This window comes from Aedes albopictus, chromosome 3, assembly GCF_035046485.1.
Source record: "Aedes albopictus strain Foshan chromosome 3, AalbF5, whole genome shotgun sequence".
Classification (NCBI taxonomy): Eukaryota; Metazoa; Arthropoda; class Insecta; order Diptera; family Culicidae; genus Aedes; species Aedes albopictus.
In genome coordinates, this window is record NC_085138.1 from 54,648,790 (window position 1) to 54,675,120 (window position 26,331).

Sequence of the window (26,331 nt, forward strand, 5' to 3'; positions counted from 1 at the left end):
AACGAAAAACATTCGTCTTCATCAGCCACTCTCGTTCGAGCTCACAACTACCAACACACGACGCAAAATATGCTGCCCACCGTGCAGCACCGGGCGTTCCAAATATCGTTGACAACGATATTTGCTGTCCGCCCGGTCGCACCCCGGTTTCGCCCCGGGCACTGCCCGGTTGCCGTAGTGTGAACGCTTCCATACATTGTGTATGAAAGAAATTCGAAACATAGCCCGGACGGGCCCCGGCGGCGGCCCGGCCCCGGTCCCGGCCCGTTGGTCACGGTGTGTCTGGTAGAACAAATTTATTACAAAAAAATGGGCATCGCTAATTTTTACGCTACGTGAAAGTTGACGCTACCAGCTTTCATTCAAGCCCAACATCGAAATATTCCATCGGGGGAACTTTTTCATACAAAAATTGGGTATGTTTGTTAAGTGGAAATAGGGATTAATTTGGAACCGTGCATTTTGTATGGAGAAAAACAGTATTCTGAAAAAGTTGTTCGGGATCCCTCGGTGGATTTTTTTGAGGGACCCTGCAAATGAAAGCTGAAAGCCTCTATTTTTGAATAACGAAAAATTTGACGATGCCTATTTTTTTGTTATAAACTTTTCCCATACACACGCCGTGTGGTGTGAATAGCCCTATAAACAGAACCAAAGTGGAAAGCGTTCTGGTTGTTTTCGGATGGCTTCAACAAGCGCCCACAGATGGGTGGTTTTTTTTTTATATTCCTGTTCGGGTTTGTCACTGCGACCAGTTTTTAGATCTATTGTGACATTACCCGTATCCTTAGTGTAGTGCATGTCGCATTACTCAATTGCCATTGAGGGGCAATAAAGTATCGATTTTGATACAGTTTTTGTTTTGCTTTCTTAGAAAACAAAACAAGAGTACTGATATTGGCCATGCATCGGAAACCTAGCATCACCCTTGTTTTACTGCTAAATTCTCCCCAGTAGGAAGTTTAGGACCCGGGTTTTAACATTAGCAGCAATATCATTCCAATAATGGAACATATGTTCAGTAATAAGGATTCTAGTATGTTCCTTGCGTACTAGCACTTTCCAGTCTTCGAAGAGTTAGTACATACATGGATCCCTAACCCAATTTGATTTCCTTTGCATTGAGTTTAGCCTCAGATGGTGAGGTTTTTAACTATATGCAAAGTAAAGTTGGTAAACTCAGTTTTATTCAAAAAACTGGAAGTCACCAAAACACCAGTAGTAGGACTAAATGCTATAACTCCTTGAATTACAAGAACACATATTCCAAAATTGAAAAATAGGACGACACTAGATTTCGGTTTGGTAGATCTATCACCGCAACGCAACCCAAAAAGGCGATCTACCCACGCTACGGGCTCAGTTAAAGATCGAGCATCTTTTAAACCCCCTCAACCATTCATCCCTCAGCACGGGTCGCCTGACACCTTGGATTGGGGTTACCTGTTTGGTGGACTTTTACCCCCGGAACAGGTGGTCCGTAGTGCTATTCTAAGCCGGCAGCTACACGGGCCGATGGGTGGTTAGCACTGGTAGGTATCAATCAGAAGATACTCACTCGAAGCCTGTGGTATCCAAGTGGACGAACGTGTGGTATTTTTTTAAGCATGTTTAATGTCATTCCGACAAAAAAAAAGAGACAGAAAAATGTGTCGAAGCAATTTTGTACGAAAAGAACTCATGCACATTACGAAGCTTTTCGTTGCAGAAAACAACGAATGGCATTTGTCAACATGACGAGTGATTTCGTACAATGAAACAAAATATATTTTCAGTGTAGACCAGTTCTGCAAGAAAGGCACGGAAAAACTGCTATTTTTCAAATATTTAAGGTAAATGTGACGGACTACCTTCGAAAAATGCCAATGATATTCACGGTGAATATCATTTGCACACATACTGCGGCCTTTGAGATCGTGCGGTATGGGCCGATTCAAATATGACGTCCATCATTTTTCGGCAATGATCCGTTCCATCAGTTTCCCGGCGATGTCCAGAAGGCAGATAGGTCTGTATGCCGACAGGTCGCCTGGTAGCTTCCCGGGTTTGGGCAGTAGAATCAATCTTTGCCTTTTTTACCTCTGCGGAAACTCACCTCTGTCTAGGTACAAATGTATACACGCAAAAAAAATCCCGAAAAAAAATCCGATATACGTGCACACCCAGTCACGGCAACGGGAGCAAACGGGAACTAAAGCCTGCGCACTTTAGAATCGGTACACTTTCAACCGGCTGCCGCTCAAAAACGGTGCCACTTGGAAAAAAGTGTTGTTAGAAGTAATTGAAGCTTATCTATTGTAGTTTATAGGAAAAATATAAAATTTGCTGTTTTTATATTTTTAGATGAACCATTGATCTGAATTCGTAAATAGTGCCAGTTTTTTCTGCACACATTGAGCAAAAATCAATCATCGTCAGATTCAAGATTTGTGTAGGAATATATAACACTAGTTTACAGCATTTTTGAACTCGGTAAGCTGATGATCATTTTTGGTGTAGAATCATGCCCTGAGTTCGAATACGCGAAGGAAAAAAATTACAGTAGAGCGGAAATTTTTTCGACTTTCCATACAAGGTTGATGATTTGAAATCGATTTTTGTTCTATTTTTAAGCAAAGTCGCTCACTTCAAACATCTCATTCTCCGTAATCAATGCTCCGATTGAGCTGAAATTTTTACTGTAACTCGCCTACATATGATATGTCAAATAAACGTCGAGAAAGAATTTTTCAGTTGTTTTTTTTTTCTTATTGAAAAAAATACATTTCTTCAAAAAAATTTGGGAATTTTGCTAAAATTTAAGAAGATCGTCCCTAAAACTCGCCAATATCTTGAATTTCATCAATCTGACGCAAATCCTGTATTCAGATGATCGAATGGTATTGTATTCAGCTTTTAATTTATGGAAAAAGATTTAAAATTGGTTGAACAAAACGCAATATATTTGAATTTTAGTAAATTACATATTTTGAAAAGTTACAAAACTCGATATTGAGCTAAAACTCAAAAACTGTTCTACTTTAATTTTTTTGGAGGTCGGTTTCGAAATCAGCACTAAATTGTGCTTCAAAAATTTAGGTCGTTGACAGAAGTTCACGACTTTCGTTTTATTTTGTAAACTTGTGTAATTACCAAACCCACCAAATACGCACTATGGAATCGTTGTTGATATTATGATTGTTGATTGAGGGAGATAAAATATTCCATGAGTGTTTTAAAATTTCCAATATAGCTATGGTAAGCCTTTGAAGGGTTTTATGGAAAATCAAAGGCTTTCATAGATATTTAAGGTCGAAAAAGTTGTTTTCGCATAAACTTTAGTTCGGCAAATACGCATACGGGAAGGATACTATACGAATAGTATTGGTGTACAAGAAACCAATGATTTGATGCAGAACAATATAAATAATCGTGGCTCGAAAGCTGTATGGACTATTGCTGACGAAATTCATTGGATGTGTTTTGATGGCGTGAAATATCTAACGATTTTTTAAATAAAACTGAACCTACTCAAAAGTATTTATTTGTGATCATAGAATCACATCTATAGTTCCATAATCTATATGGTTTTCAGTGTTTTATCCATGAAAACTATCTTATTTTAGGCTTATTATGAGGAGTTAGCCTTATGACTGTTAATTTCCGACTACTATGAGGGGCAACTGCTAATAATTCCAAAAATAATCCGGGTTTCGATTTGAATTAAGTTAGGCCACTTGATTTAGGGAATTGTAGATCCAAAAAACGATCCCAGAAAATAATTTTTCATAAAATATTACTTTGAGTAAAATTTTGTTTTGAATATAGCGTGAATGGACAATAAGGCTATAAGTCTATTATGGTCTTGTGAACCATATTTGTGAAGAGTTTAATGTCGTAACTTGTTTTGAGCATATATTTGATGAATATAATTTTGTTTCTTGTGGAAATATCAGCCCGTAAGCTGTGAAATATGCAAATGATGATGAGCATTGGTTTGTGCAGAATAAAATGGCATGAATTTCACAATCAGGTCAAAATTTTATCTTGAAGAAATGAAAACTGAATTTTTCATGTTTTTCCTACAAAATACAATAAATAAGCTTCATTTGCTTCATACGACATTTTTTTTCTAGGTTAAACCGTTTTTGATCTGCAGCCGGTTGAAAGGGTACCGATTCTAAAGTGCGCAGGCTTTATATGCATAGCAACGATAACAACAATAAGAAATGTACACCGTGAACTAGATATCACGTTTTCCAGAACGCCCATATTGACAGCTGGTAGTAGTTCCTGTTCACGGTGTATATTTGCTTGTTCCCATATTTGCGTTTGTTTGTTCACGTTTATCAGAACGTTTATCTGAACATCTCAGGGCTAGCCATGATGGCCGTCTTGATGGCTACTGTCGGGAAACCAATCGAACCCGGAGCCTTTTTCAACTTAAACGACTTCGCTAATTGCGATTAGCTCATCATTCGTTACCGGGGCGACATCACATTGGTCGGTTTGGCCATAGGGGACGGAAGCCCATGGTCTTGTATCGTGGCGCGGGAACAACGTTTTCACGATCTTCTGCAGCATCTAGGGGGAGCGTTCTGGGGGTGCTGATACGCCCTTCGTTTTGGCCATGACTGACTACTCGGTAGGCATCACCCCAAAAAGTCGAGGTCTGGCAGAGGTTTTCGAAGCACGCCCGCTTACGCACTTTAATCTCTTTGTTTAGTGAAAGTTTAGCGGGCTTGTAGGCCTCACTTTGCTCCATTTACCCTCATGGGTGCGAGTTCTTTGCATCCTCCTTCTAGCTTTTATGCAAGATGCGCGGAATTCTGAGATTTCTGTACACCACTAGTATACCGGTTAGCGCACATTTCTGGCTAGGGATCGCCTTGGCCTTGAGGCGTCACATGCACGGCTCAGGGTTCCGACTAGATCATCGCTGGATAGATCGTCGGTGTTACTCTCCATAAGCAATCGCTCCACAAATGCCCGCTTATCGAAGCGCGAGGTCAGCCATCTCCGGTGATGGTCGATGACCTTCGGTTGTGACCGTCTTCCCCCGTGTTTGTATCGCCAGATGGTCACTGTGCAAGTATCCGTAGTCGATCCTCCAGAAGGTCCTACACCATTCCTATTGTAGGTTTTTATTCGCCTACGTTCGCGACATCCACGTTTAGTCTAGCCATAGGGTTCAAGTAGAACCCAGCCACTCCTGTTAGTCGCCTCAATCGTGCAGGCGTTGAAGTTTCCACCGATGGCCACGGTACTAAATCCCACTAGCGAATCCAGCATAAACGAGAACTGGCTTATTGACCAACTGGGAGGAGCGTAACAACTGCTATTGCGAAGCCCTCGTGCGACGTGGAAATTATTTCCTGGACCGGCAAACGACTGATTGTACAGACCGCAAGTTCCCGTAATCGAAATGGGTCCGATAGTAGAGCGATTCTGGACTCCAAGACTGACTGCCACAGCAACTGTAGTGCAACTTCACAGTTGTTCAGGTTTAGCTGTGTGACCTGCATTATCGTCGGTTGGTTCGACCTTCTCGCATGCCTGGACATTTGGCACACCCGTTACGTGACCCTTGTTCACCGTGCAAATCAGGCATTTTGGTGCCAAGTTGCTCTCCCTGGCGACATGGACCTCCACTCCGCACTTTCTGCAGAGCTTGCTCCTGTAGGGGCCTTTACAAGCCCACGACTTATGTCCTTGCTCAAAGCACGCCACTGGCGGCTCGTATATGCTGAGCGGGCTTGATCGTGGCGATCTGCGTGCCTGCTGGACCCTTTAGCAGGCGTATCGATGCACTTGGTACATCTACCTCGAACTGCTATTTAAGTGCGACTGCGAGCTCTTCTGCGTCGGGGATCTCGTCCAAGTTTTTACAATGGAGAGTCGCCTCCGGCGTTAGGGCTCTTACCTGCACTTTTTCGCCTAATACATCTTGAGCTAGTGCCTTGTAGAAGTTGCCTTTCTTGGCTGCCTCCTTCTTAAGCAGCATCATCTCTCCAGTCCTGGTGCGCCGAATGCTTTTGACATCCACGCCCAGCGGTGAGAGACGATTTTCGCTTCGCATGGCACACTGTACCTCGGCGTACGTGTCTGCCTCAGTTTTGAAGACCAGCGCGGGCTGACTTCACTTTTCTCATTACCTTCTTCTTTCCAACCGTAATCCAAGGGTTCTCCTTTCCTTGGTCCGGTAGGCCATCCTTCCTCTTAGGGTTGGCCTCTTTGGGCTTGGTTTTCCTGCTCCTTGCGCGTGTTGCAAATCGGCTTGGCAGCCCGATTACTCACGCGGACCGTCCTCTTTTACCTCTCTGGCTTTACGCCCGCCTCTGCCGGACGCTTTATGGGCCGCATCTGCTCGGCAGGTTTCGGTCATGCAACTCGAGAGGGCGGTTTGACCTCTCCGCTATGGCTTCGGCGTGCTGCATGGTTTCGTGATGCATCGTCGCGTTGCCAGCAAATAGGAAGCTGTCCGTTTGGGTAGACCGCTCCTCCTTGCTCGCATCAGCCGCACTTCGCTCTTCGACCAGGAGATCATACTCTTTCTTGGCCAGAGCCAGCGATTTGCGGAGCTTAAGCAAGTCCTGTTTCAGATCCTTGCTGATGGTAGTCCGCCCGCTTGTCGAGCTGTTGGTCAACTTCCAAAATCTTTGGTAGACCGCTTCTGTTGCGGTTCACCGCCTCCTGTTAAACCTCCTGCCATTTGTTCGCTGGTGGGTACACTAGCTCTTCATAGTGGCGATCTCGCCAGTCCTCTTTGCACGAACGGGTTCAACGCCGTTCCCTCTGCCTCTTCACTCTCTATCACATTGTTGTTGTTGTTCATGGATTTAGTAGTTGTGTGGGAGCAAATAAGCGCCCAATGCTCAGTGTGTTTGTAGCTGAATTTACGCCGTCGGTCGGTATACTGTCGGTCGCCGTCGGTATGTTCACACCTTGGCAAGTCCCTCGAGCGCGCCAGCGTCGCCAATCGCCATCGTTGTGTCTGCCTCTTCTGTATTTACCATCGACGGAGTAAGACACGCATAGTGTTCCATCGCTGGGTGATTCCTTTCCTGTATTACTACTCTGAAATGCAGAGTAGTCATTGCTGTTGGACCCCCCTTAGAGCCGCAATCCCTCACTGCAAATGAACCTGGTGGTAATATATGCAAGCAAGGAGGGCACCCGAGGGTTGGCCCAGGCTCTGATAGGGACTGAGCTCAGAGCCGGATCAGCGTTTATCAGGAATGTTCATCTGAACCCACCTCCACCCAATTAGTTGCCTTAGCGGGGCACAGGTCAGGAACGTACACTAAGGCCACGCCACGGTTTTATGGGACAATGTCACCCGACCTTACTATGCCGTAATCAGAAACTTACTGGCGTCGTTCCTGAAGTGCCCAAAGCACACGCTAAGATTCTGTTTTTCCACCTCAGTTTTTTTACTGAGTTCAGTATTTTTTCCATCTTTTTACTGAGTTCTCAACAGCAGATACACTCGGTAATCAATATTTACCGTTCAACAGTAAAGATATTTTTGCAATTTCTCATCGTAATAGGCTATTTTACCTCACGCAAATCTACCAGGAAAAGGCCTACTTTCCCACATCATATTAGTAGTGCGGTAATGGTTCATTACAGCACTGATTTGCGTTGCGTAATGAACCATTACAGCACTGTTTTCAGTTTTGATCAACTTCTTGATGCTTTCTGGACTCAGGTTTCAAAATTTGTGACAGCTGCACAGCATAACCTGCTATGATCAGTCTTTAATTAAACATGGCTATGAACATCAGTGTCCAGTTTGATGAAAAAGTTTTGTACAAAAACTATCCATCAAATCTATCAAATTACCACTATCAAGTGGTAATTTATGAAATTTCAAAAAACGTTGTACGCATCTCGGTGCAGAACTCGATTTTTACAGCACTCGTCGTACTTATCCAACTCGGCAAGCCTCGTTGGATAAGTGTACAACTCGTGCTGTAAAAATCTTCATTCTGCACCTTGTTGCGTAAACTACTATTACCGTTCATCTGTAATTTTTGACAGTTCATTTGCAGAACTCGTTAACAGCAAATTCACGGGGAAACGAAATAACTCAAAATTAAATCTTTTTCACTCAGCTTGACAGCTAAGTAAAACCAGTCAAATTTGCGTTTTTTTGGAAGAATCCAAATTTGAGTTGTTTCACAAAGACTCCGTTTTGAGTAAAAAGTATGTATTATGAAAATAGAGGATCTTGGATTAAAAGTATCCAAAAATTAGTTTTCACGAATACATTTTTTTTACGAAAATTTGATTATTTCTTGTAATTTACAAATATACGCATGGTTTTCAAACGAGGTTCCTAGCTCACTTTTATTCACACATTTTGAAATTAATATAACACATTATTTATACACTTTATCGCCTGGTGCAAACGCCATCCGGATCCGGGTTACGGTAGCGTTCGCGTTTGGTGATCATCTTTCGTCGTCGGAACTCGCGCAAACGAATGTTCTGTTGGTGATGATAATGATGAGAAACATCAGTATTGCGTTGAATGCATTAATGCAGTATGCAACTTACCTGTGATTAACAAGTGAAAGGATTAGGTAACCATTTCAATTTTATTTTGAAGATGTTCGAAGCGAGGTTCGAAGTCCAGAAATGTACCAGGAAATCCAGGAAATGGAGCGAACTTTTCGTTTTGGCTAATTTTTGGTAACGAACGCTTTCTGAAAATGATAAAAAAGATTGACAATACATAAAAACATAATAATTATGAAGGAACTTACCGAAATTTGCAGAAACAACGACCACCGAATATCCAACCTGAAATCAACATGGCGCAGAATCAAATTTTCATCCAAAATCGTGTTTGCCAACAACACCTTATTTTGGAACTTTACGAAGAGAAAAACAAAACAAAATCATCACATGTCTGAATTTACCCAAAGCCAAGTATTTGCGCCATACTCAAATATTAAGTTAAAAGTATCCAACAACCACAAAAAAAATGTACCCAATTCAATAGTGTTGGTGGAGTACTTAATTTTAAGTTTTTTTTATCTTAGTTTTGAGTTATTTCGTTTCCCCGTGAAAGGAATAACCGAGCGTACCGAGTTAAATCTGCTGTTGAGAACTCGGTAAAAAGATGGGGAAAATACCGAGTTGGTCTTAGTGTGCACTTCTTGTTGTGACTCTTTGGAAGCGGTGCCGTATCGCTTGTACAGAGTTGCTTCCGGATGTGTGGAATTTCTGAAGAAGCCCAGCAGGGCCCACTTCTGAGCCCCCACCACGCCTAGGCTTACTCTACTTGAGCTTGAATTGCATATGTAAAATAATTATTAGCAGGGAAGCTCTCTGTTAATAATCGTGCAAGTGCTCATAGAACTCTAGAACACTAAACTGTGAAGCAGACTTTGTCCCAGTAAGAATTAAGCTTCTCACTAGGCCCTCCTAATTTGTTCTCATCTTTCTCGGATATTTTCAAACCAATTCAGAAAACTCATTGTAAGAGGATTGTTTAAGTTTCGGCCTAACATCACCCGTAATATTTGCTCAATCGGATGAAACATACCACATAAATTGCGATGAGCGTAGAGTAAGTGGCAGAGCAACCCGAGCACAAAAGTCTATAATAATTTATAATTCTACCTTACAATTGGTCGGCGTTCAGTCAGACCGAACCATCTGTTTTTCAACGATTTCGGGAAAACGTCCTGCAGGTACTTGGGATGTCAAATGTAGCGCGTTTTTGTCTGAAATAATAAAGTTCCTCTATGTAACGAAACATTTGCATCAAAATAATGATGAAAAGTTCAGAGTTTTCGAAATCCGTCGCTTATCTTTACCTATCCAAAAAATCGCGTAGTCCACTCTGGCCGAACGCCGACCAATTATTTGACTGAGCTTCAACCCAAATATTTGTACTTACCCTAATAACCAGCTCATAATCCACTTCAAACATATCACAACACGCCACTTTCATTTTTTCATGCTTCGCTTGGAAAATAATGAGTAAGACCTGGAACATATAAGTAAATGTTCATACTCGAAGAAATTTTAGTAGTCAGATGGTCTCGAAACGTATTTTTAGGTCCTAGTCTTAGTCTTAGTTTTTGTTGAAATCAATAAAAGGAAGTATATTTTTCCAGAAACCACCGTTCTGAGCATTACTAGTTTTACCATTTGCCTCAATCGATTATCCCTGAATCCTCGAAGTGCCATATTCTGCAGCTGATGGACCAAGTTCTTTTGCTAAAAACCAAATGCAATCATACTATTTAATCATGCTGCGCTAGACTGCTAAAACATCATACGTTACCTTTTCTGTCACCGCAGTACACCGCTTAATCATAATCGAAAGATTCAGCCACACCAGTGTCATTAAAATAATTGCCTTGTAGTTCATATCCAAGACAGGAGCATTTTCATACACATAGAAATATATGATTCCAAACTCCAGAAACATCTGAAGCGTAGAAATTTGTTTAGAAAAAAATCGGAATGCTCTTCTGGTTTCAATAACCTACAAGTAGCAGTAGAGCCAAACCCACGAACAGCAACGTTATCATCATTTGAACCGAGTAGAACTGCACAGCCCTCCGGAAGATCCTATAGATCCGACCGTGGGCCACAGCAATCCGCCGGAAATCTTCGCAGTATTCCAGCTCATCGTAGCATGAAACCACGTGCCGTAGCTTTTCCCCCACCAGAACACTGTGCTCTCGCAGAATATCAACACTCCGTTCGATGTTTTCCATCCAGATCAGAAACTGGTCGTTGTAAACAGCTGCACTCATGAACAAGCCGAGATTTGCCACCGCATGTGGATCATCCAGTTGAGAGCTAACAAAGGCACAACACGTCACAATGAAGAACACCTTTAAAGGGACTACCTTGGTGTAGATCCAAAGGGGTTGTGATGGTATGTCTGGGAACTGGGCTTTTAGGTGTTCTTCCAAAGCGAAGTTTTCATTAAGCAGCCAGAGATATCGCTTGGAATCGAACAGTTGGGTGATTATAAGGAAGATTTCGTGAAGCAGAACCAGCTTGTCGATAGTGAAGTACAAAATCAGAGGTAGAAATGATCCGGGAATTGAGGAGACGTGCCGCACGAAACTTGTGGCACAGAATGCTTTAGTGGTTATGAACAGGACTTTGGAAAGAACTGTTGCTACCAGCATGGGGGTATTTTTGCTGAAACGGCTCCGGGTCGAATCGAATCTGTACGGGTACAGCCCCAATGATACGGAAGTGTAGTGATGCAAGTAGAAGCACCAGCGTGGGATGTACGAACGATGCAACATAGTGAGAACGACTGAATGCTTCAATGAACTCAAGCGCTGATGTCGCCGATAATGAAATCAACTCAATTAATTTTAAAAATTAAACACGTGCTTGCCGTTCAAACAACCTGTGTCACGAACTCATAACTCATCTGGCTTCAAATTAAATAGTATTAACTTTACTAAGAATACATACAGTCCGAAGCTGATTCATCTCTATCCAATTTGAATTTATTTGTTTGAACAATGATTATAACCCATGGATTAATCTCTGATATTCATTTGAGCATTACCATTTTAGAAGGTCATAACAATTTTTTGAAACAGTACCTTATTCCATAGCTGTGGGTTGTATTTCATCGCTCCCCCGCACTCCACTTACTGTTAATAACGGAAAGAGGTGCAATTTCTCTGCAAATTAATGTATGTAAATGAAATGAAAAGTATAGATTACGATCCGCTACTAAGTAGCGCATGTTCCCATGTTTTCTATTTCTTTCAGATAGTGTTTTTTATCTCTGGTCAAATCTAAGAATTTTTAAGTTACCTAGTCCCTCTTTCCTCAAAATCATAAACCATCATTATAGCTTTAAGCACTTTGGATCGAAATGCGCATGCCTCGTTCAGAGCTTTCGACTTGTATACAAGAATTGCGCACAACTACCATACATAACGACTCACATCTCCATCAAAGAGCTCCATCTTAACAAGGGCAATCACCAACCGGAATGCATGGACCATTATCATAAGCTCGGATGTATCCTTGCTTGCAAATGCATCCCTTCCCACTCACAAAGCACTGGATGTTCCGTGTTCGAACTGCACATGTGGGCTCGTAGCATCCGTAGTCGCAGCTGTATTCCTCAAATGCGCCAGGGCATTCCGCTGAAATGGACAGTTAATCAGAACACCGTCGTGAATACACATTATCTTTAGCGACCAGTTATAACGATATACCGCACTTACTCTTGTTACAAGGTGGATTCACGTCACAAGGAGTGCCATCCAGTGGCACCGATAGGACCATCATCGATGCACAGCAGCACACTACAGCAATGATGGTAGGTAAGATGAACTTGTTGTTCATGTTGATTCCGGTTGACGATAACTCTGCAACTGGTTGAAGTTCCGACCTGATGCCGGAATATTTATATCCGTTCCAAGAAGTCAGCTGTTGCAACAAGATACGCAAAGAATTGCACGTTTACAATGTGACATCACAGCATTCCCCAAGAGCAATTGAATAGACAACAACGGTGGTGAGTTATCTTTGGTACGTGCGAATATCGAATAACCATCAATGCTTGAGCAGATGAGCAGCATAAAACATTTCAATTAGGAGTATTGAGCCTAGAATTGAATGGATTTGGATTGGATTTGGATTGGATTGGATTGGATTGGATTGGATTGGATAGGATTTGGATTGGATTTGGATTGGATTTGGATTGGATTTGGATTGGATTTGGATTGGATTTGGATTGGATTTGGATTGGATTTGGATTGGATTTGGATTGGATTTGGATTGGATTTGGATTGGATTTGGATTGGATTTGGATTGGATTTGGATTGGATTTGGATTGGATTTGGATTGGATTTGGATTGGATTTGGATTGGATTTGGATTGGATTTGGATTGGATTTGGATTGGATTTGGATTGGATTTGGATTGGATTTGGATTGGATTTGGATTGGATTTGGATTGGATTTGGATTGGATTTGGATTGGATTTGGATTGGATTTGGATTGGATTTGGATTGGATTTGGATTGGATTTGGATTGGATTTGGATTGGATTTGGATTGGATTTGGATTGGATTTGGATTGGATTTGGATTGGATTTGGATTGGATTTGGATTGGATTTGGATTGGATTTGGATTGGATTTGGATTGGATTTGGATTGGATTTGGATTGGATTTGGATTGGATTTGGATTGGATTTGGATTGGATTTGGATTGGATTTGGATTGGATTTGGATTGGATTTGGATTGGATTTGGATTGGATTTGGATTGGATTTGGATTGGATTTGGATTGGATTTGGATTGGATTTGGATTGGATTTGGATTGGATTTGGATTGGATTTGGATTGGATTTGGATTGGATTTGGATTGGATTTGGATTGGATTTGGATTGGATTTGGATTGGATTTGGATTGGATTTGGATTGGATTTGGATTGGATTTGGATTGGATTTGGATTGGATTTGGATTGGATTTGGATTGGATTTGGATTGGATTTGGATTGGACTTGGATTGGATTTGGATTGGATTTGGATTTGGATTGGATTTGGATTGGATTTGGATTGGATTTGGATTGGATTTGGATTGGATTTGGATTGGATTTGGATTGGATTTGGATTGGATTTGGATTGGATTTGGATTGGATTTGGATTGGATTTGGATTGGATTTGGATTGGATTTGGATTGGATTTGGATTGGATTTGGATTGGATTTGGATTGGATTTGGATTGGATTTGGATTGGATTTGGATTGGATTTGGATTGGATTTGGATTGGATTTGGATTGGATTTGGATTGGATTTGGATTGGATTTGGATTGGATTTGGATTGGATTTGGATTGGATTTGGATTGGATTTGGATTGGATTTGGATTGGATTTGGATTGGATTTGGATTGGATTTGGATTGGATTTGGATTGGATTTGGATTGGATTTGGATTGGATTTGGATTGGATTTGGATTGGATTTGGATTGGATTTGGATTGGATTTGGATTGGATTTGGATTGGATTTGGATTGGATTTGGATTGGATTTGGATTGGATTTGGATTGGATTTGGATTGGATTTGGATTGGATTTGGATTGGATTTGGATTGGATTTGGATTGGATTTGGATTGGATTTGGATTGGATTTGGATTGGATTTGGATTGGATTTGGATTGGATTTGGATTGGTTTGGATTTGGATTGGATTTGGATTGGATTTGGATTGGATTTGGATTGGATTTGGATTGGATTTGGATTGGATTTGGATTGGATTTGGATTGGACTTGGATTGGATTTGGATTGGATTTGGATTTGGATTGGATTTGGATTGGATTTGGATTGGATTTGGATTGGATTTGGATTGGATTTGGATTGGATTTGGATTGGATTTGGATTGGATTTGGATTGGATTTGGATTGGATTTGGATTGGATTTGGATTGGATTTGGATTGGATTTGGATTGGATTTGGATTGGATTTGGATTGGATTTGGATTGGATTTGGATTGGATTTGGATTGGATTTGGATTGGATTTGGATTGGATTTGGATTGGATTTGGATTGGATTTGGATTGGATTTGGATTGGATTTGGATTGGATTTGGATTGGATTTGGATTGGATTTGGATTGGATTTGGATTGGATTTGGATTGGATTTGGATTGGATTTGGATTGGATTTGGATTGGATTTGGATTGGATTTGGATTGGATTTGGATTGGATTTGATTGGATTTGGATTGGATTTGGATTGGATTTGGATTGGATTTGGATTGGATTTGGATTGGATTTGGATTGGATTTGGATTGGATTTGGATTGGATTTGGATTGGATTTGGATTGGATTTGGATTGGATTTGGATTGGATTTGGATTGGATTTGGATTGGATTTGGATTGGATTTGGATTGGATTTGGATTGGATTTGGATTGGATTTGGATTGGATTTGGATTGGATTTGGATTGGATTTGGATTGGATTTGGATTGGATTTGGATTGGATTTGGATTGGATTTGGATTGGATTGGATTGGATTTGGATTGGATTTGGATTGGATTTGGATTGGATTTGGATTGGATTTGGATTGGATTTGGATTGGATTTGGATTGGATTTGGATTGGATTTGGATTGGATTTGGATTGGATTTGGATTTGGATTGGATTTGGATTGGATTTGGATTGGATTTGGATTGGATTTGGATTGGATTTGGATTGGATTTGGATTGGATTTGGATTGGATTTGGATTGGATTTGGATTGGATTTGGATTGGATTTGGATTGGATTTGGATAGGATTTGGATTGGATTTGGATTGGATTTGGATTGGATTTGGATTGGATTTGGATTGGATTTGGATTGGATTTGGATTGGATTTGGATTGGATTGGATTTGGATGATTGGATTTGGATTGGATTTGGATTGGATTTGGATTGGATTTGGATTGGATTTGGATTGGATTTGGATTGGATTTGGATTGGATTTGGATTGGATTTGGATTGGATTTGGATTGGATTTGGATTGGATTTGGATTGGATTTGGATTGGATTTGGATTGGATTTGGATTGGGTTTGGATTGGGTTTGGATTGGATTGGATTTGGATTGGATTTGGATTGGATTTGGATTGGATTTGGATTGGATTTGGATTGGATTTGGATTGGATTTGGATTGGATTTGGATTGGATTTGGATTGGATTTGGATTGGATTTGGATTGGATTTGGATTGGATTTGGATTGGATTTGGATTGGATTTGGATTGGATTTGGATTGGATTTGGATTGGATTTGGATTGGATTTGGATTGGATTTGGATTGGATTTGGATTGGATTTGGATTGGATTTGGATTGGATTTGGATTGGATTTGGATTGGATTTGGATTGGATTTGGATTGGATTGGATTTGGATTGGATTTGGATTGGATTTGGATTGGATTTGGATTGGATTTGGATTGGATTTGGATTGGATTTGGATTGGATTTGGATTGGATTTGGATTGGATTTGGATTGGATTTGGATTGGATTTGGATTGGATTTGGATTGGATTTGGATTGGATTTGGATTGGATTTGGATTGGATTTGGATTGGATTTGGATTGGATTTGGATTGGATTTGGATTGGATTTGGATTGGATTTGGATTGGATTTGGATTGGATTTGGATTGGATTTGGATTGGATTTGGATTGGATTTGGATTGGATTTGGATTGGATTTGGATTGGATTTGGATTGGATTTGGATTGGATTTGGATTGGATTTGGATTGGATTTGGATTGGATTTGGATTGGATTTGGATTGGATTTGGATTGGATTTGGATTGGATTTGGATTGGATTTGGATTGGATTTGGATTGGATTTGGATTGGATTTGGATTGGATTTGGATTGGATTTGGATTGGATTTGGATTGGATTTGGATTGGATTTGGATTGGATTTGGATTGGATTTGGATTGGATTTGGATTGGATTTGGATTGGATTTGGATTGGATTTGGATTGGATTTGGATTGGATTTGGATTGGATTTGGATTGGATTTGGATTGGATTTGGATTGGATTTGGATTGGATTTGGATTGGATTTGGATTGGATTTGGATTGGATTTGTATTGGATTTGTATTGGATTTGGATTGGATTTGGATTGGATTTGGATTGGATTTGGATTGGATTTGGATTGGATTTGGGTTGGATTTGGATTGGATTGGATTTGGATTGGATTTGGATTGGATTTGGATTGGATTTGGATTGGATTTGGATTGGATTTGGATTGGATTTGGATTGGATTTGGATTGGATTTGGATTGGATTTGGATTGGATTTGGATTGGATTTGGATTGGATTTGGATTGGATTTGGATTGGATTTGGATTGGATTTGGATTGGATTTGGATTGGATTTGGATTGGATTTGGATTGGATTTGGATTGGATTTGGATTGGATTTGGATTGGATTTGGATTGGATTTGGATTGGATTTGGATTGGATTTGGATTGGATTTGGATTGGATTTGGATTGGATTTGGATTGGATTTGGATTGGATTTGGATTGGATTTGGATTGGATTTGGATTGGATTTTAATTGGATTTGGATTGGATTTGGATTGGATTTGGATTGGATTTGGATTGGATTTGGATTGGATTTGGATTGGATTTGGATTGGATTTGGATTGGATTTGGATTGGATTTGGATTGGATTTGGATTGGATTTGGATTGGATTTGGATTGGATTTGGATTGGATTTGGATTGGATTTGGATTGGATTTGGATTGGATTTGGATTGGATTTGGATTGGATTTGGATTGGATTTGGATTGGATTTGGATTGGATTTGGATTGGATTTGGATTGGATTTGGATTGGATTTGGATTGGATTTGGATTGGACTTGGATCGATTTAATGTGGGTAATTTCAAGCGTGTGGGTTCTCTCGCAGTGCAGCACACCTTCCTCCCTTTTCCTCCTAGCGCGAGAAATAGGTAAACAAAACAAACTGGACATCGCATCGGTCAAATACAGCGTGCCGGCACCGCTCCACGCGTGCTCAGAGTTAAAAGTTTCTGTTCTCACTCTCTGGTCAAGCATTCTCACCACCACAACACAGCCGACGACGACGCCGCCGTCGAATCCCTTCACAATGCAATTTTGTGTCATCATTTCACTTTTGAAGTAGCCGCTCTACCACAGTAGCGTGAATATCAACAACTGTACGAAAGAACCGAGAGTTCGTTACGTTTCGTCGGCTAAACTAACGGTTTGCTTCTTGACGTGTCGGCGAGAAATTCGACGCCCGCGCGAAAAATAACAGAAACATTATTTAGTGACAGTGACATCTTGGTTTCGGATTGCATTTTCCTAGGAAAAAACGAATGCATCGGTTGCATTTTCGCGTGTCGTCGTAGCAAGTCATGGCCTGATGCTCATATCGTTATTGTTCGGACGTTGAATTCCGGTAAAGATTTGATCGATTGCCACTCGTGCGGTGCTTACAATGGGATTGTTTGTTCAGAAAGTGGATAATATTTACCTTTAGTAACAAGTTATGTGGAAGTGTTTGATCAAGTGTTTGACTGTGATTTAGAATAGAGTGTAGTGCAAGGTTTGAGGACCTGGAGAACGAAAAGCCGGTAAGTGATGTGTAAACGTAAAAGCATGAGTATGCAGTGTTTTACTTTCATATTCATACACCTTGAATCGAAGACCAGACACGAATGCCACATAAGTGGTAAAGTGTCTTTAATAAATATTAATAATAATAATAATTGAATCGAAGATGTACTACAGATTCCGGTTGAAGCTCGTTGGAATCTCGGATGACATTTGAGGTTCAATAAAGGCCCGATGCCCAATTGAAAAAATGGTCATGTGGACAGGATTTCCTCAAAAATCACAGGAAACCTGTTTTTTGTCTAAGGTAGTGTACATGATTGATAGTGGAATCGGGCTCAGGTCTACGCCTTCAGAATGGAGTTGGTCACGTGGCTCTTTAGCTGAGAGTAAAGAAGCGCCCGTCTAGCAAATTGGGAGTCGTGGGCTCGATTCCGACCGGGGCACGTGGGTTTCTTTTCGCGAATCAAATCTAAATTTGTTCGTCAAACACGTGTTCAAACACATATTTCTATTGCCTACATCAATGTCAAAGCGTTTCAAATATCGTAATTTGCATTTAAGGTTGAAGAATTCGTCATTGACATAATCGTCATAATTGAAAATTCGAAAGCAGTTTTCTCGCTCATAACTGAAATTTCCGTAGTGAAAATGTATTCACTGCATTCCGCGTGGAGAATGCATTACAGTGAATACATTTTCAATTGAAACATTTTAGATTTGAACGAGAAAACTGCTTTTGAAATTTCAATGATGACGGTTATGTCAATGACGAATCCTTCAACCTTAAGGTTGAAGGATTCGTCATTGACATAACCGTCATCATTGAAATTTCAAAAGCAGTTTTCTCGTTCAAATCTAAAATGTTTCAATTGAAAATGTATTCACTGTAATGCATTCTCCACGCGGAATGCAGTGAATACATTTTCACTACGGAAATTTCAGTTATGAGCGAGAAAACTGCTTTCGAATTTTCAATTATGACGATTATGTCAATGACGAATTCTTCAACCTTAACGTGGTAAGCATAAGGCCTGAAATACAATTGGTCAAATATTTGACCAGGAAAGAACTCAAGCAATAAAGCTGTTTGATACTAACGAAAATTCGATAGAGTCAAACAAGATGTTTGAGTATTAGTGACCATGTATACTGGGATCTTAAGCTGAGAAGCAGACTTTGTCCATGTAAGGGCGTTACGCCAAGAAGAGGAGAGCGAGGAGAACCAATATTGAATAATACTAAAAAAAACACAAAATAAACTACAATAACATACAATACAATAACATTTCAATATAATGAATTTCAGATTCATTAGTTTATCAATGATTACATCTAATAGCGTCCAGCAGCAGCTCAGCGACGACGGCTTCACGGCAGCAAAGTTCACTTACCATATGAATGTTAATTATTCGCTCCGGGTTCGGATTGCGATTAAACCGGCTTTCACAGACACAGTAACCGCCCCTACCCATCATAGCCGTAGCCGAATCTAATTTTAGGGTTTGACTTTCAAATTATTGATAAATATTTTTAGCGGACTAGGTAAAGTACACTAAATGTCATATTTGCGGTTCGAGTATAAATAAATACCAAACACGATGCACACACGGCTGAGAAGTTCGGAAGCAGGGCCCGATCCGAGAGTCCATCCCAATGTTCTAAATTTCACCAGGTTAGGCCCATCGGGCAAAGTGGTGTTTGTGATATGATAATTTTGATGTAGTAGTCGTGTCATGTCAACTTCGGCAAGCCGAAATCGCACGAAGTTGCCGAAGGTGACGTCACGTTCCAGAAGCTGCGAACAAATTTTCTGGCGAACGTGACGTCGCGATCAGCTGATCGGTTTGTTTACATATTTTTATCGACAAATACAGGCAAACATATACGTTCACCCGGACCTGTGAATAATTGACATCGAGTCCATCCTTCCATCTGTTTTGATTCGATTTCGATATTGAATTGGTGCAGTGGCGGAACGCGCCACGATCTGGCAAAAGTGACTTCCACACGGATGGAATGCGATGCGTGTGCACGTATTCTCCACGGTAGGTGTGGTGGGGTGGGAGGAAGAATTGGGTTTTTAAATTACGAAAAATGTATCGATTTTTTGAGTTTATTCGAAAGAGCAACTTTTTCTGAGCCACTATGATTTTTTTCAGATTTTTAGAACTTTATTTTGGTACCTAAAATCAATTTCAAAGAGATTTTTTGAAATCACCTTTTGACAGCTGGGTAACTGTTTGACAGCTCCACCCAGTACAAAATGCGACGAGGGGTGATTCGACAAATCGCTCCCATACAAACTTCAAATTGATTTTTAAATAGGTTCCCGGACATCAAAATTTATGAAAATTTGGATTTCGGCTCAGTTTCGCATGCAGATTCAGAATATGTAATTATCTCAACACCGCTAAAGAAGCCAATTGTTTACGTTTTAGCACATTTCTCGATTGAATCGATCGATTATGAATTGAGGTGTCATAGTAAAAGTAAACAACAATCTCGGACTGAACTTGGTTTGCTGGCAGCCATATGGTGTGATGTAAAACGTTCACGGAGTTTTGCGAGGCGACCCAATTAGTCATTGGGCAGGGCCTGATACGTGCCACTGCTGGACAGTCGTGGGTATTCAACATGGTTATGCCGAGAGTGACGGATTCGATTCTCAGTCGGTCCAGAAGCTTTTCGTAACGGACACTGCCTTTGGCATTCGCGACTACGAAGGTAAAAGAGATTCCAACTCTTTGTCGCTCTAATGAAAAACCTCGTAAGGAACTGTCAAAATGTGCGTGACAAAAATGCAAAAAATATTTCCCTCTCGTTTTTCCTCACGTAAACCTTCACGCACATTCGACAACTTCGTAGTCGCGAATAGAGTATCTTTGTGCCACACGATATACACATGCAAAATGGTCATTGACAGATGAATCTCTCAGTTAATAAACTGTGGAACTGCTCATAAAACACCAACCTGAGAAACTGTTTTTGTCACAGTTAAGACGTTACACCAAGAAGAAGAATAAGTTTCTTTTCTCTTGAGGCAGGAAATCTTACATTCCTTTCCACTCTTTATGGGCTCTATTATAAATTCTCTCAAAAGTTTACGGTCCCTTCCCATTGAGATGAAGATACGCTTCAAATTTTCATAAGCACAAATCTGAAAAAAAAACAGATGACAGTTTGTGCTGGAAAGTTAATCGATTAGTCATCATAATTGGATAACCAATTGATCAGACCAACAAACAACAAAAGGCGGAACATCCATTGCACACTGGGCGAGGAACAGAGATTAGCAAGACAAAACCTCTAGCACATTGGTGTTACGTCCTATCAAGTTGGTGTCTTCGGCAAAGTTGTTGGGTTTTATCTGCGCCACAAATTGCGCGTGGAATTTAGTTCGTAAACCCGCCGCATAGGTGGCGCTGCGGTGCTAACTTCTTTATTTTACATCCTAGAGCTTTGGCGTCTTCGACAAAGTTGTAGAAGAGGCAAAAATATGAAAAGTTGTCGAAGACACAAAAATTGTAACTCTTGAAATAACAAAGTTACATTGATTATTATAAACCAATTATTGAAATTTGCGCTTTTATGTCATTCTCTTGTTTATCAGTCTACATGTTGCCATGGCAACAGAAAAGAATAATCGCAGTAGTCGAACAAGATCTTATATTTGAAATAGTATTTCACTCTTGCAACAATCTTGCGTTTTGAGGAATAATATATAAATTTGTATTACTAGTATACATTCCTGTTTTAGTATATAGGTTAAGTGTGCCCATCGTTGTGGTATTAAGGTAAATTCATTTTAAAAACAATGATCGTATCATCTAATGAAGGGTTGCAAAACGTTAGTTGGTAGTTTTCTATCCAAATTTGCTTGGAAAATTATAAAAACTATCGTTTCTCTCTGTTTTCGATCATAAATCGCTTACCACAACATTAGGCACACTGTTCCTATTATGGAGGTAAAATTTAATTTTGGTTCCTATTGTTGCGGTATCCCATTGAAATCATATGGGATACCGCAACATTAGGAACACTACCGCAACAATAGGAACACAGCAGCAAAAAATTTAAGGAAAATATTGTTTTAAAATAGGTTTTTGGGCAAATCTTAAGCACACAAATGGTGCAATGTCATAATTTAAGCGTAATACATCTATTAAAAATGCCTTTTGGTAACATTTCAGTCGAAAAAGTGCTCAATTGCCACTGCCGCAACATTAGGTACTACCACAACGAAGGGAACAATTACCCTATGAATGTTATACCGCTAGCTGTCGATGTGCTCCTTCCTGATTTTGCCCGAATTAAACGTATTTTTCGTAGGTGAATTCACTTATAGTATATTTTATACTTTTGTTTTATACGTTTTAACATCAAATCAGAAACGAATTTGATAAACTGAAAGATTTATCAGATAAAAGTTTAAAAATTATCCATCCACGGTCTTTAAGATGGCGGACTAAAGGTATATTATTTTAGTTCACTAATATACTTTTTTTTTTTATCTGTATTAACGAGATTTTTAGCCCTCGGCTAGTTCATCTCGGGACCCACACTTAACTTCCCTTCCGAATGAAGAACCCACAATTTTGCGAGTTTGTCGGGAGTGGGATTCGATCCCAGGTCCTCAGCGTGATAGTCAAGTGTTCTAACCATCACACCAGGTCCGCTCCCACTAATATACTTATTATATTAAGTATGATTAGAGTAAGTAGCATTAGCATGCGGAATATTGCGGGATTTTCTTAAAAATAAAACTATCGATGAAGTATGTAGGTGGAATCTTATATGAATATTAAAATCAATTGCCCTGATGGTGAAATGTTTTAAAAGATGCTCATGAAATCTCTCAGAAAACGCATTACGCTTGATAAAATAATTAGGGTGTAAGTATCATAAGTAATCTCACGCTCCCAAATTCATCCTATTTAAAAACAAGCGATTACGGCACTGATTGATTCCGTTCTTTTTGTTTTTTTTCGTGCTCAGCTCACTTCTAACAAAAAGTGTTCTTCGTAGGATGCAAATGAGAACCATATGCTTAAAAAGGGAATCATTCTCTATATTAGTGCAATAAAAAAATCTACCTTTAGCGATTCTGCTATTTTGAAATCACACAAAAACTGTAAAATGAATAATTTGGAAACTTATATCTGACAAATCTTTCATATTTTCTGTTGCAGTTGATATTGTTTCAGATTTGACGTGAAAACGGATAAAACAAAAGTAGAGTTGGGACTCATATAAGATGCTGTCATCCACTTTACGCCAACAACAATATCTCAGCTAACTTATATCCGATTTAGTTTATTTAAGGATTCGTTTAGGCTTCCCTTCAAACTTGTCAAATACTGAGAAAAATAACTTTATATAACTTTTATATGCACGACAATCTGGAATTTGCAGTGAGCGTATAGTGAGTGGCAGCGTCTGGTAGCAGTCCTCACTGTTTAAAAAAATTCAAGAAGTGAATTTACCCACCTACAAAACATGCGTTTCATTCAGGCAAAATCAAGAAGGTGCAGATTACGCTATATCACTCATATACACTAAAACAGGAAATTCTACTAGTGATACCTAGACAAATGTATGTATTATTCCTCGAAACGCATGATCGTTGCAAGAGTGAAATACAATTTCAAATGTACGATCTTGTTCGACTACTGCGATTATTGTTTTCTGTTGCCATGGCAACATGTAGGCTGATAAACAAGAAAATGACAAAAAAGCGCAAATTTTAGTCGTTCCTGTATAAAATTCAATGTAACTTTGTTATTTCAAGAGATAGAGTTTCGGTGTCTTCGTCAACTTTTCTTATTTTTGCCTGTTCTACAACTTTGCTGAAGACGCCAAAGCTCTAGGACGTAAAATAAAAAAGTTAGCACCGCAGCGCCACCTATGCGGCGGTTTTACGAACTAAATTCCAAGCGCAATTTAAGGCGAAGATAAAACCCAACAACTTTGCCGAAGACACCAACTTGATTGGACGTATCCCCAATGTGCTAGAGGTTTTGTCTTGCTAATCTCTGTTCCTGGCCCAGTGTGCATTGCAAACTTGAGCTTTTCCCGTCTCTCGTAGCCTAGGAGACCTATGCGTATTTCAATTCATATACAGAGAATAGACAAAATAATCGGGACAGGAAAAAAAAATCTTTTTTTAAAAAAAGGTAAGTTAACTGTAACTTTTCGAAAAGTGCATCAAAAATTCTCAAACAAAACTCAAATAAACTAGTTCTCAAAACTAGTTGTCTATCAATAGCTCATGTGGTTGGCTTCATAAAGCTAGTCTCGCCAGAATGGGGGAATCACATAAGCTGTTAGCACACAAGGTCAAATATTTGACAAGGAAAGAACTCAAGAAAAAACATCAGTTTCACACTAATGAAAATTCGATCGAGTCAAACAAGATGATTGAGAATTGGTTTCTTTTCGGACAAATATTTGACCCTGCGTACTAACAGCTATACTCAGGATCTCGATTCATTTATAATAGAATATTGTCTTGAGTTCAGCCGATACCAAGGTATCTCAGTGACAAGCATGTTACTGAGATAACTTGCGGACCTTACAACAATAGTTCTAAAATCTGGACGCAGTGATCTTCACCCGTCAAAGGAGAGAAAAAAAATAGCCCAAATGAGAAAGATCGGTCTATTCTACATGAAATGATAAAGATTCAAGTAATATGCATGATCCGAAAGCCAACTTTGAACTGTAATATCTCTGGATTCAATTAATTGAAAGCAATGAAATTTTAAACTATCATTACTTATATAATAAGCTTTGAAAAACATTTGATTAAACTTAAAATTGTTTATAAGAAAAACAGTTTTCATGCACTTTTCGGAAAGTTACAGCTAGTTTACTATTTATTGAGAGTAAAAATTTTGCCTGTCCCGACCATTTTGTCTATCCCCTGTATGTAATTTCACCATAAACTAACGTATATATCTTATAATTTATAAATTATGATTTATAATTGTTCACAATTAGTTTTGTAATTTATATACCTTCACCAGACAAATTTTATCCAAGCAAAAACTAATGTTCATTAAATTGAAATCATTTTGAAATCATTTTGATTTTTATTTTTGTTGTAAGAAATGTAATAAAAGCACATGTTTAAACGGTCTTGCATATTGATAGACGTGAAATTTTCTCATGCTGTGTTTTTGCCTTCCGCCTGTCAGCATTTTCAAGAAGTTTTGAAGATGATTCTGCAGTTTTGGACTATTCTTAGTTTTAAGTATTTCGGTTTCAAACATTAATTAAATAAGTGCGTTATTTGGAAGGAAACCAAAAAGTGTGTTTTTTTTTCGGTGAAAGTGATTACGAACGCTAGAATAGAAGATAGTTCAGAGTGCCGCGTCGGGAGCTACGTCCTGAAGAAGATGGAGGAAAAAGTGTGTGGGTAACGAAGAGCTCAAGGTGATCGAGATGGAATGGCACAAGCGAGCAAACGTCCGCCGGATTATCGTGACGCTAAACATTGCTGGAACACTTCTTCCTCGCGACCGGAAAGGGCAAGCGATGTTTCTTCGACGAAGATGATTCAACATTGGTGAGAAAGTTCCTTTTAAATTTTAAATTTAATGCTTATTAAACATTTATGAAAATGACGTACATAACATGTTAATAAAGTTCGTTCAAATCAGCCGCCCGGAGACGGTTCTCCAAGCGTAAATTATGTTTGTTTCGTCGTTTATTTATTTATTTTTTTTTGGTCAAGCGCCAAACGATGGTCGGTGCGCGTCAGTGATGCGGTCTGTGCACGAATAAGGGTCGGGAAATGTAGATATTTTCTGCTCGTCGGAGAACTTTGATTCAATTCCTATCTACACCCTTTTGGACCTAGAGCTGAACTGTGACGACGGCGCGACGGCTGTTTAATACGTGCGCGGAACGATTAGTGATAGTTTGGCCACAGACAAACAGACGTAACACTCTGATAATTCCCATCGTACACCGATTTAACGGTCTTTTTGAAAATTTGATAGTTGGCCAACTGCCCAACCGTGGCGCTCGCATAGTTTTTGTTCGAGTTTGACGTTTGCTCACAACCGCCACCTAGTTGGTGGTCGGCCAAACATTGTCCTTTTAGCATTGGGCGAATAGGTTTCCATGACTATGATTTGAATCGAAAAATGTTCGAAGTGTTACGTCTGTTTGTCTGTGGTTTGGTTCATGTGTCAAAGATTTCCTCTTACTCGGAGAAAAAATGAGGCAAATCAAAAAATATTTCTGCCAAAATTCCATGTGAAGAACAATAATCACAGACAATTAGA

General features: G+C 39.7%; 3 protein-coding genes across 3 annotated transcripts in view; 1 reads left to right on the forward strand and 2 right to left on the reverse strand.

Annotated features, from left to right (window-relative positions):
- Positions 1-8,376: 8,376 nt before the first annotated feature.
- On the reverse strand, positions 8,377-11,267 carry LOC109411344 (uncharacterized). Its single transcript, XM_019684874.3, has 3 exons — positions 10,491-11,267; positions 10,283-10,429; positions 8,377-8,472 (listed from the first exon to the last, which is right to left on the reverse strand). The coding sequence occupies exons 1-3, from the start codon at positions 11,265-11,267 to the stop codon at positions 8,377-8,379; spliced, it is 1,020 nt and encodes a 339-aa protein (XP_019540419.3).
- Positions 11,268-11,587: 320 nt separating this feature from the next.
- On the reverse strand, positions 11,588-12,402 carry LOC134289871 (inducible metalloproteinase inhibitor protein-like). The gene is made up of 2 exons (XM_062856546.1): positions 12,213-12,402; positions 11,588-12,131 (listed from the first exon to the last, which is right to left on the reverse strand). The coding sequence occupies exons 1-2, from the start codon at positions 12,331-12,333 to the stop codon at positions 11,950-11,952; spliced, it is 303 nt and encodes a 100-aa protein (XP_062712530.1). The 5' UTR covers positions 12,334-12,402; the 3' UTR covers positions 11,588-11,949.
- A 5,200-nt stretch (positions 12,403-17,602) lies between these two features.
- Positions 17,603-26,331, forward strand: part of LOC109411329 (phospholipid-transporting ATPase ID) — a 421,272-nt gene continuing 412,543 nt past the window's right edge. Inside the window, exon 1 of the mRNA XM_062859672.1 lies at positions 17,603-18,057. The gene's annotated coding sequence lies outside the window, so the exon portion shown is untranslated. The remainder of the gene's footprint in view (positions 18,058-26,331) is intronic.